At 42.8% G+C, this 12,473-nt stretch overlaps 1 protein-coding gene across 2 annotated transcripts in view; it reads right to left on the bottom strand.

Moving 5' to 3' along the window:
- Positions 1-3,792: 3,792 nt before the first annotated feature.
- LOC138663583 (zinc finger protein 585A-like) overlaps positions 3,793-12,473 on the bottom strand; it is an 84,077-nt gene continuing 75,396 nt past the window's right edge. Inside the window, exon 7 of one of the 2 annotated variants that reach the window (XM_069749836.1) lies at positions 3,793-6,206. In XM_069749836.1, the coding sequence (XP_069605937.1) occupies positions 3,922-6,206 (2,285 nt within the window). In that variant the 3' untranslated portion in view covers positions 3,793-3,921. The remainder of the gene's footprint in view (positions 6,207-12,473) is intronic. The other variant, XM_069749837.1, reaches the window with a different exon arrangement.

Genomic DNA, 12,473 nt, shown 5'->3' with positions numbered 1-12,473 from the left:
TTGGTTGCTGGCTTACCCCCTTTTCAGATGGCTGTTACTGGCTTCCGCAATCTGCGCTGCTTTAGTTACCTCTTTGTGCTCTCGGTCCATCATGAACTGTCGCACCTCAGCTGGGCAAAGATGTAAGAACTGGTCTTTGATCATCAGGTCCTGCAGCTGTGCAAAGGTGGTCACTGACAGTCCTTGGGTCCACTGGTCAAAGTGGGTCTAGAGTCCATGCACCACATCACTTTGAAGGGTTTCTGAGGGATGTTATTCTGGATTATCTCAATGAGAATAACTGTTTAACTCCATATCAGCATGGGTTTATGAGAAATCGCTCTTGTCAAACCAATCTAATCAGTTTTTATGAAGAGGTAAGCTATAGGCTGGACCACGGTGAGTCATTGGACGTGGTATATCTCGATTTTTCCAAAGCGTTTGATACCGTGCCGCACAAGAGGTTGGTACACAAAATGAGAATGCTTGGTCTGGGGGAAAATGTGTGTAAATGGGTTAGTAACTGGCTTAGTGATAGAAAGCAGAGGGTGGTTATAAATGGTATAGTCTCTAACTGGGTCGCTGTGACCAGTGGGGTACCGCAGGGGTCAGTATTGGGACCTGTTCTCTTCAACATATTCATTAATGATCTGGTAGAAGGTTTACACAGTAAAATATCGATATTTGCAGATGATACAAAACTATGTAAAGCAGTTAATACAAGAGAAGATAGTATTCTGCTACAGATGGATCTGGATAAGTTGGAAACTTGGGCTGAAAGGTGGCAGATGAGGTTTAACAATGATAAATGTAAGGTTATACACATGGGAAGAGGGAATCAATATCACCATTACACACTGAACGGGAAACCACTGGGTAAATCTGACAGGGAGAAGGACTTGGGGATCCTAGTTAATGATAAACTTACCTGGAGCAGCCAGTGCCAGGCAGCAGCTGCCAAGGCAAACAGGATCATGGGGTGCATTAAAAGAGGTCTGGATACACATGATGAGAGCATTATACTGCCTCTGTACAAATCCCTAGTTAGACCGCACATGGAGTACTGTGTCCAGTTTTGGGCACCGGTGCTCAGGAAGGATATAATGGAACTAGAGAGAGTACAAAGGAGGGCAACAAAATTAATAAAGGGGATGGGAGAACTACAATACCCAGATAGATTAGCGAAATTAGGATTATTTAGTCTAGAAAAAAGACGACTGAGGGGCGATCTAATAACCATGTATAAGTATATAAGGGGACAATACAAATATCTCGCTGAGGATCTGTTTATACCAAGGAAGGTGACGGGCACAAGGGGGCATTCTTTGCGTCTGGAGGAGAGAAGGTTTTTCCACCAACATAGAAGAGGATTCTTTACTGTTAGGGCAGTGAGAATCTGGAATTGCTTGCCTGAGGAGGTGGTGATGGCGAACTCAGTCGAGGGGTTCAAGAGAGGCCTTGATGTCTTCCTGGAGCAGAACAATATTGTATCATACAATTATTAGGTTCTGTAGAAGGACGTAGATCTGGGTATTTATTATGATGGAATATAGGCTGAACTGGATGGACAAATGTCTTTTTTCGGCCTTACTATGTTACTATGTTACTTTAACTGTCGTGTGGGCCACATTGGAGGTTCCGGAACTTTCTACGGTAAACCTCAGGTGAAAGCTGGTACTTGGTTAACAGGGCCTGCTTGATGGCCTCATAATCGTCATCCTGGTCTGGCGGGAGAGCAGCAAACGCCTCCAGAGCTTTGCATTTTAGCCCTGGAGTCAGGTATCGGGCTCATTGGTTCCCAGGCAGCCGGTACGGTCTGCAGGCTTTCTCAAATGCCAGCAGAAAAGTGTCCAAGTCCCCGTCCTTTTCCATCACAGGAAAGGGCTCTGGCCGGGGTTTAGGAGGGTCTGAGCGCTGTTGGGCTCGCCGCTGGACTGGGACGACCTCGGCCCATGGAATCGGTTTAACGCCAGCTGGTGCTCCCGGTCCGTTTGCCTCTCTCCGCCTCCTGGAATTGCAGGACCAGCTGAAGAAGGTCCGCGCTCCCCTGCTTGCAAGTAGGGCCGACATTCAGTGGTTGCCTTATTTTCGCTTGGGCCGGCTTCTGCATCCGCTGGGCTCTGGGTGATTTCCTGTTGCACCAGAGCCACGACCAGTTGATTTTTGTTTTTGCCCGTGGCGTCAGTCTGCATCAACCCGCAGAGGGCAATAAGAGTGTCCTTGTTATGCTGCTTATACCAGGCTTCTCCTGTTGCGGCCATCATTGACAAATAGAAGATAGGATAGAAAAACAATGAGAAGGGTAGGGAGTAATTGCAAGTACACACGGTATCGTCTCAGAACTAGTGAACACTGAGCTTGTTCTCCAAACTTATCTGCGCAGAGTCCTCGCAAGAACTGTGCAAGTTTTTAGTGACAGGAATGATTGCTCAAACCAGATCACTAATGCTCTATTATCCCACCACTCTACCACCAATATATCACGGTTCACACCGTGCTGCCAACAATATGTCACGGATCCCAGCAATATGTCAGGGATCCCAGGGAGGATATCTTTATCATCCCCACTACTCACATCAATTTGTCACAAATTGGGGTGGCTTGGTTGCCCCTGGTTCCTTCTGAAGGGGATTTATCTATATCCCACTTCCTAGTTCTGTTTTAAACTTGTAAGGGCGCCCCCTTACCCTCAGGTCAGATTAGGTACTGCACCTAGGGTAATGTTACCAGAAAGGCTGCTTGCTATGTACTGGCTATTGGGCTCACTGCAGCGAGGGTGATTTAACTACTCCCACTCAGGTGGGAACTATGATTAACACCGCCATTGCTACAAAGCTCCCCAAATCCACAGAACAAAGTATGCTGCCACCAGCTCCGATTAATGGGTCCGGAGCCAACCCACATCTGAAGCGTAATTCACCTCAGAGGATGCACAGTTCGTTATAGAGCAGGAAGAGACAAGCTAGTAATATAATATTTTACTCCATAAAAAGGTAGGCTGTGTTTCCAAAGTATTAAGATATTATAAAGTAGAGAATCATATGAACATTACAGATTATGAAAATAAAATAGGATTAACGTTGAAAAGAGAACACTTACAGGTTGTTATGTCATGGTATGATCTTGGCTGGCCTGTGACTTAGTTGGAGAAATACATCTAGGTGCATAGAACAGCTTTGCTAAGCTGATGTTAGCTTGCTTCCTGGGCCAAGACTAACACCCAATTAAGCAGGGGTAGAGATATGCCCTCTTGTCGTGACATCTCTAAGAGGGCTATGTTACTATACATGGCTAATTTTCTGACTGTTTCGGATAACATGATACATGATTTTAGTTTTTCTTTGTCTAGTCTCACTTGAATATAGATCAATATTTAATAGTCTCCTGATGAGTCGCCTTTGGTGAGGTCGACGAAACCCATAGAAATGAGAGGCTAGGAGAGTGAGTGTGTATACATCACCTCACCCTATATAATGAGACGTGGGGTTTATGTTTTTTCTATTAGTTATCTTCTGACTAAACTTCATGGTGTGAATTATGTGTATAATTTTACATTTGGAACTAATGAAGTTTAGTTTTATCCTTTTGTCAGCAAACATGAGGAATGACAAGAGACAACCCCTTTAAGTAGATCTAAGGCTGCCGTCACACTAGCAGTATTTGGTCAGTATTTTACATCAGTATTTGTAAGCCAAAACCAGGAGTGGAACAATTAGAGGAAAAGTATAATAGAAACATATGCACCACTTCTGCATTTATCACCCACTCCTGGTTTTGGCTTACAAATACTGATGTAAAATACTGACCAAATACTGCTAGTGTGACGGCAGCCTAATTTTGGTTAAAACGATTCCAGCATTCTGAAAATTAAAAAGGCTTCTCCCCTATGTGACATGTATGATGTTTATTAACAAACGTTTTCCATTTAAAATATTTCTCACATTAAGAAAATGAAAAAGGCTTCTCCTCTGCATGACTGCTTTTATGTCTAACAAGAAGCGCTTTCCAGTTAAAATATTTCCCACATTCTGAACAGGAAAAAGGCTTCTCCCCTGTGTGAGTTCTCCGGTGCTTAACAAAATTTGATTTATATGTAAAACATTTCCCACATTCTAAACAGGAAAAAGGTTTCTCTCCTGTGTGAATTCTCTGGTGCCTATCCAAATGTGATTTAAGAATAAAACATTTCCCACATTCTGAACATGAAAAAGGCTTCTCCCCTGTATGAATTCTCTGGTGAGTAACAAGATCTGACTTCTGTTTAAAACATTTCTCACATTCTGAACAAGAAAAAGGCTTCTCCCCTGTGTGAGTTCTCTGATGTCTAACAAGATCTGACTTCTGTTTAAAACATTTCTCACATTCTGAACAAGAAAAAGGCTTCTCCCCTGTGTGAGTTCTCTGATGTCTAACAAGAAGCGTTTTACAGTTAAAACATTTCTCACATTCTGAACAAGAAAAAGGCTTCTCCCCTGTGTGAGTTCTCTGATGTTTAACAAGAAGTGTTTTACAGTTAAAACATTTCTCACATTCTGAACAAGAAAAAGGCTTCTCCCCTGTGTGAGTTCTCTGATGTCTAACAAGAAGCGATTTCCAGTTAAAACATTTCTCACATTCTGGACAAGAAAAAGGCTTCTCCCCTGTGTGAGTTCTCCGATGTCTAACAAGTTCTGACTTCTGTTTAAAACATTTCTCACATTCTGAACAGCAAAAAGGCTTTTCCCCTGTGTGAGTTCTCTGGTGATTAAGAAAATTAGATTTATATGCAAAACATTTCCCACATTCTGAACAGAAAAAAGGTTTCTCCCCTGTGTGAATTCTCTGGTGAGTAACTAGCTCCGATTTCTGTGCAAAACATTTCCCACATTTTAAACATGGAAAAGGCTTCTCTCCTGTGTGAATTCTCTGGTGCCTAACCAAACTTGAGTTCAGATTAAAATATTTCCCACATTCGGAACATGAAAAAGGCTTCTCCCCTGTATGAATTCTCTGGTGAGTAACAAGATTTGATTTCTTTTTAAAACATTTCTCACATTCTGAACAGGAAAACGGCTTCTCCTCTGTGTGAGTTCTCTGGTGGTTAACAAAATTTGATTTATATACAAAACATTTCCCACATTCTAAGCAAGAAAAAGGCTTCTCCCCTGTGTGAGTTCTCCGATGTCTAACAAGTCCTGACTTCTGTTTAAAACATTTCTCACATTCTGAACAGGAAAATAGCTTCTCCCCTGTGTGAGTTCTCTGGTGATTAAGAAAATTAGATTTATATGCAAAACATTTCCCACATTCTGAACAGGAAAAAGGTTTCTCCCCTGTGTGAATTATCTGGTGAGTAACTAACTCCGATTTCTGTGCAAAACATTTCCCACATTTTAAACATGGAAAAGGCTTCTCCCCTGTGTGAATTCTCTGGTGCCTAACCAAACTTGAGTTCAGATTAAAATATTTCCCACATTCTGAACATGAAAAAGGCTTCTCCCCTGTATGAATTCTCTGGTGAGTAACAAGATTTGATTTCTTTTTAAAACATTTCTCACATTCTGAACAGGAAAACGGCTTCTCCTCTGTGTGATTTCTCTGGTGGTTAACAAAATTTGATTTATATGCAAAACATTTCCCACATTCTAAACAAGAAAAAGGTTTCTCCCCTGTGTGAATTCTCTGGTGAGTAACAAGCTCCGATTTCTGTGCAAAACTTTTCCCACATTTTAAACATGAAAAAGGCTTCTCCCCTGTGTGAATTCTCTGGTGATTATACAAACTTGAGCTAACAGTAAAACATTTCCCACATTCTGAACATGAAAAAGGTTTCTCCCCTGTGTGAATTCTCTGGTGATTAACAAGTTCTGATTTCTGTTTAAAAGATTTCCCACATTTTAAACATGAAAAAGGCTTCTCCCCTAGGTGAGTTCTCTGGTGGTTAACAAAATGTGATTTTCGTGTAAAATATTTCCCACGCTCTGAACATGAAAATGACTTCTTTGCTTTAGAAGCAGTTTGTTTTTTAATGCCTCTTTTGTGACTTTGATTTTCCTTTGTAGTCGGTAATGAATCAGAAGATGGGACCTGTTTCATAGGATCTAATGACAGATCTTTGCTGTGAATGGATGATGGTATGTCTGGAGTAATGGCAGTCACTTCAATTGTATCCTGTGGCATTTCAAGATCATTTGATTTAAAAATTGAAAATATAAGTTGTCCTTCTGATCTCCTGGTCCAGTCATCTGCTAAGATAAAAAACAATTATTATTTTTTAATAAAATATCCTTGAGTTTTAAATTTTTTAACATTTCTACTTAAACTGTACATAAAAATGGCAAGCTATGTAAAAAGCTTTAATTATTTACCAAGACAATGACAGTTCACAGTCTAATAGAAAACCTTATTGGATGAACCAGTAGTGTGTGGTGTTCAACAATTTGCTCATTCTACAGTCCAAATATCAAATAAAAAGAAGACAATCAATGTATGTAGGTGATAATACCAATTCTCATCTAACAAAAAACAAGTCCCCACTCAAGTCCATCATCTGTCAATGGAAAAACAGAGGTTCCCACACTATTAGTGGCTCAAAGGCTATTGAAAACCAACAAGGTTTCTATAAACCTATCCAGTAAAATCCGCTCTCACTTCTGAGTCTTGCAGTGCGCAAACATTTAGGATCCCTATATTTAGCAATACTATAGTGAGAAGAACCCACTTAATTTATGGTGTGCGTCTCATGGAGCACAATCTGGGCACTATGTGTTGGGTAGTAAAAGAGCAAATGTTTAATTTTCACACTCCAACATTCAATACGTGTTAATTTCCAGAAAGTGGCTGTGGAGTCAAAATATTCACTCCTCCTATATATTATAACCCTCAGTGAATTAATTTATAAAGTGAAATCACTTTATGGTGATTTTGACTATTCTGCTTTTCTGTCATTTAGTTATATTAGGGCTTCTGATTATGGTGTGTCCAATCTCATCTGGGATCTGTTCCTGCTGTCCAGCTGGAGTAATCTGCTCCATACTTCAGCCAATTGGAAAGTACCACCCCCTACTAAAGCTCAAAACTCATTGCCGGAATCTGCCAGATAAAGTGCTGTTCTCCTCTGTTTCAGTCCTCTGTGCTCAGCTTGTGGCTTGTGTATTTGTTTCCTGCTGTGACCGTGACCCATTTACTGGCTACTCTTGTGTCTTCTGATTCTGTCCTTCTGGTTCCAACCCAGCTACCTGAATACTCTTCTTGCCATCTATCACCAGAGAATAGCAGGTAACACCATGGTCTAAGCCTAGGGGTCCCAGTGTAAGTTCAGATCCAGTAAGGGTGTTAAAGGGCGATGAGCAAGGCAATCCTTGGGATATGGAAATCAGAGAACATAGTGCCAAGCATATTCATGGTGGACGTCTTTTAAGCTGCCAGAAAACCATGAAGAGTGCTCCCAATACATTGTGTCTGCAAACTTCCAGACAAAGGAAAAAATGCAGGAAGCACTCCATAGTTTAAAGATGAAAAAATGTGGTTTTATTTCAAACCAACATGCTGTGGCAATGTTTCGGCTCACATGAGCCTTTTGCAAACTATTCCAGCTAGATCTGCATTCAAATACCTAAATGGCGCTCCTTCCCTTCTGAAAACTGGCATGTGCCCAGACAGTAGTGTACAACTGTATATAGGGTATTGTGCGAAGTTGGAAAATACTTTGTAAGATCAGTTTTCCATTACTATTTCCTTTGTGAATAATTCCAAAGTTAGCACTAGTGATGAGCGAGCATACTCAGTAATGCTCGTTACTCACCCGAGCATCGCTGAACTCGCGGTACTCTGTGAGAGCCAAGCATTTCCGGGATTTAGCTGCCAAAAAAATATTTAGCTACAGGGCAGATATTTTACACACTATTTTATAGACACACTGCACAGATGAAATCCTGTTCTTTTTTCAATCTGAATCTTGATTTATAATTGAAATTGGCTTGTGCTGTGGCTTGTGAGGAAGAAGGAGAAGAGAAATACGGAAAAGACGACATCGTCGTCGTCGCTATTGGCAACATCCCATTGTTGAAGTCCAAGATAGCCGTGTACCACTCATTGTACACCGAGCTTCATAGAATTGCTGCTACGTGTCAGAGGATCCATCACCAGGCAGGACACACAGCTACGTAAACCAATTCCTGCTGAGGAACATCTGTTGGTGACCCTAAGGTACATAATTTTGAAAAATAAACACCTGTCATTAATATTATTGTTCTAAAAAACCATTTACTGATTTTTTTTCCCCCCATTTTCTTTTCCACAGATTCCTGGCTACCAGAGAGACCTTAAGAGCACTACATTTTCAATTTTAGATTGGACTGTCCACCCTTTCTGGGATTGTTGGAGACACCTGCCGTGAATTGTGTAGATATTCTGCATGCAGAATTCCTCCCCCATCCCACAACTGAACTCTGGCTGAAAAATGCAGGAAAATTTAAGGAAATTTGTAATTTTCAAAACTGTGTGGGATCTGTGGACGGCAAACACATTTGGATTCTAAAACCTACTGGAAGTGGATCCGAGTACTTCAATTATAAAAAATACTTTTCCATTGTTCTCATGGCGATGGCAGATGCTGTGTGTCGATTTGTCGCCATTGACTCATTTGGAGGAGGAAATAACTCACAGACTTTCAAAAACTCTGACATGGGCCAACTTTTATAAGGTAATAATTTTAATTTTGCACCTCCACAACCTCTTCCAAACACTGGAGGACCGCCAATGCCGTTTGTTTTTGTTGGGGATGAGGCGTTTCAAATGTGTGCCAACCTCATAAAACCATACTCGAGTCGGGACTTGATTCACACAAAAAGGATTTTCAACCACCCACTGACAAGGGTATAAAGAACAGTGGAGTGTGCCTTTGGTTTGCTGGCAGCTAATTGGTGCATTTTGGGTACAGTTATCAATCTTAAAATTGAGACATTGATGAAGTTGTGAAAGCATGTGTTGTTCTACATAATTACATCCTGTCAAAAGAGCAACCCTACTTAGAACTTGAGGAATCTGTTAATGCCACATTGCAGGATTACCATGCCCACCCTCTGAGGACTACAGTGGAAGTTGCCTAAATGAGGGATAAACTGGCTGCCTACTGTGTTTCTCATATTGGGCGTGTGGCATGGCAAGATGAAACGGTTTAAGATGTAGTCAAATTTACCTGTAATGTTATGTACCTGTACTGTTTTCTGACTGTAATACTAAAGGTACCGTCACACTAAGCGACGCTGCAGCGATACCGACAACGATCCGGATCGCTGCAGCGTCGCTGTTTGGTCGCTGGAGAGCTGTCACACAGACCGCTCTCCAGCGACCAACGATGCCGGTAACCAGGGTAAACATCGGGTTACTAAGCGCAGGGCCGCGCTTAGTAACCCGATGTTTACCCTGGTTACCATCGTTAAAGTAAAAAAAACAACCACTATATACTTACCTACCGCTGTCTGTCCTCGGCGCTCTGCTTCTCTGGTCTGGCTGTGAGCACAGCGGCCGGAAAGCAGAGCGGTGACGTCACCGCTCTGCTTTCCGGCTGCCCGGCGCTCACAGCCAGAGCAGAGAAGCAGAGCGCCGAGGACAGACAGCGGTAGGTAAGTATGTAGTGGTTGTTTTTTTTACTTTAACGATGGTAACCAGGGTAAACATCGGGTTACTAAGCGCGGCCCTGCGCTTAGTAACCCGATGTTTACCCTGGTTACCAGCGAAGACATCGCTGAATCGGCGTCACACACGCCGATTCAGCGATGTCAGCGGGAGAGCCAGCGACGAAACAAAGTTCTGGACTTTCTTCCCCGACCAGCGACATCACAGCAGGGGCCTGATCGCTGCTGCCTGTCACACTGGACGATATCACTAGCCAGGACGCTGCAACGTCACGGATCGCTAGCGATATCGTCTAGTGTGACGGTACCTTAACACCTTGACTGTAACTTTAATAATAAACACCTTAACTGTAACACCTGTTAATACTTCACTTAACAATACACACATGTTTAAATAAAGACATAAAGAAAACACAGGAAGACAGGTATTGTGAAACAAAATAATTTTTACTAACAAAAATAAAAACAAATTGAAATTTAATGTGATTTACTTGTGATGGTAGGCTAGGAGTGGTTGGGGAAGTTGTTATAGGGGGAGTGGCAGTCAATTGGAGGATTGGGTCAGAAACATTGGCAGAGGACACATTGGGGGAAGAGGACACATTAGGAGTGGAAAACAAGTTGGAAGGGATTGACACATTGGATGGGAAAGAACCAAGGGAAGGTGTGGACAGACTTGAAAACAAAGACAAATTCGGAGGTGAGAGTGGAGGGGGTGTGTAATGTCTTTTTTCCTTTTCGCTTCCTGGCCTTTGTTTTGCTGCTTCCTCGGCTTTTTGGTTCCTGTTGCTGCTTGGCGGGAGCGGAAGGCTGGACTGCCGCACTCGGCTGCATGGTTGATAAGGAAGGCTTGGCTGCTGCACTCAGCTGCATGGTTGAAAGGGAAGGCTGAGCTGCTGCACTCGGCTGAGTGGTGGAAGTGTAAGGCTGGGCTGCTGCACTTGGCTGCATGGTGTAGCTGGGTACTGTTGGAATAGTCAAATGTCCAGCGGTGGTTGTGGTGGATAGGTCACTTGGTGAGCAGACTGGTATCCAAGTCCTTGTGATGTTGGGAAAGGTGCTGGCGGATTCTGCCACTGATGCTGTGCTGGAGATAGTTGCCCTCTAGCTGGAGGTGGTTGCTGATATAAGGACCACTGCATGGCCTCAGTGTAAGCAGCCTGACAGGCCTTCATCACATACAGCTGGAGATCAGGACTAAGGTTTTCCATCACGCCCCGTTCTATAGCGAAAAAATAATGTTGTGCCAGTCTATTAAGGTCGGCTTCCAGGTGGTCAAGGCGTCTGTGGACTTCCTGGAAAAGTGTGTTCACCTGAGTGAACCCACTATCCAGTCTTTCTACAATCACCTTCATCCCAGCCTGGAAGACCGAGCTTAAGTGAATAAACTCGGGCATGACTGACCTCTCCCAGGCCCTCTGCCACTGGCGAGCAGACCCAAGTAAAGTAGTAGCAGAGGGCTGAGAGTAGGGAAAATCAGATGGACCGGCTTCCTGTTACCCAGCCTGTGAAGCCTGCCAGGTTGTTCCATCGCTGGCGGATGATTGGGATTGGGCCTGTTTGTTGGCTGGTCGATGAGGGGCCGCTCCAACAGAGGACGATCCAGGTTGTGTGGTGCCACTCCAGGTTCTGTGTGGAAAATAAATGAAAAACATTAGTAAAAAAATTAAAAGTTTAAATAATAGTAAGAAAACACAAAAAGTACTCACGTTCGCTTAGCAACCACAGGTTTCAGAAAAGCTGATGATGGTACTTATATTTTCAGAGTTTTCAAGCAGCACCACTTCGAACCCGAATCTCCTCTCTACTGACCTTATTGAAGCGATTGAACGCCAACAAACTTTTACTCTCTTCACTGTGAAGGGGGAAGAAAAAAAAATAATTGTAAAAAAAGACACCAACATTTACAGCAAAACAGACGCGTAAGACCACATTGCAATACTTACGAAAATCCTTTCTGAATTGTGGCCTTGCATGGTCCCAATCATCCAACAGGGATCTGGCCACTTCTTCCCAGAGTCATCGAATCAATACTGAGTCTGAATGATTCCTATCATGGGGGTCCCACAACGCTGCTCGCTCTTGCACAGCTTGATTAAGTACATCGTTATCTATGTCACGTTGTCAACCTATAGATGAAATACAAAAAAAGAATTTGTAAGTAAAACTGAAAACAAATTCAATTACAACTCTGATATAGGCTACTTTCACCCCGTTTTCCCTCCTCAGCAACTTGAGGCTGACGACTCTGGGAAGAATAATTTCCACTTGACTGCTCCTGCTCTTCTGCACTGGAAGTTACCTGTAAAGAAAATACATGATTTAGCACATGTCTAGCATTGACAGTCAATACATACCAATCAGTAAATCAAATGTGATTACATAATCAGTGTCATGTCCACTTTCGGAAGCTTCAGTGGAGGACATGTTGGTAGAGCAGTCAGCAGCCAAGTGAAACACCAGAGAAAAGAACAGATAAGGAAAAATGTACTCAATACTTACATTACAGGCAGTAGTCCAACAGCACAGCAGTCAGGCAGCACCAGGAAGGCAACACAAGGAAGGCAGCACCAGGACGGCAGCACCAGGACGGCAGCACCAGGAAGGCAGCACCAGGAACCGAGCAGCAAACAGTCTGCAAGGAACAGAAAAAAATTAGTAGAGTACAGACTGCAAAGACAGACATTTTCAAAGCTTCTATACTTACATCCAAAGTGCTTGCATCCAGAGTCTTGAGTGTAAGGAAATTGCTTTGTACTCACCCCCTTTTATACCCCTTTGTTTTAGGAGTGGCTGAAACCAGTTCCTGGACATGTTCAGTCTGAAGTACGCATGCGTGTCGAATGCATGCATACTCATGTCCTTGCGAACCAATGC

The sequence above is a fragment of the Ranitomeya imitator genome, chromosome 2 (assembly GCF_032444005.1).
Source record: "Ranitomeya imitator isolate aRanImi1 chromosome 2, aRanImi1.pri, whole genome shotgun sequence".
NCBI classification, from domain to species: Eukaryota; Metazoa; Chordata; class Amphibia; order Anura; family Dendrobatidae; genus Ranitomeya; species Ranitomeya imitator.
The sequence above is the reverse complement of the archived record's forward strand: the minus strand, read 5'-3'. Positions and strand labels throughout refer to the sequence as shown.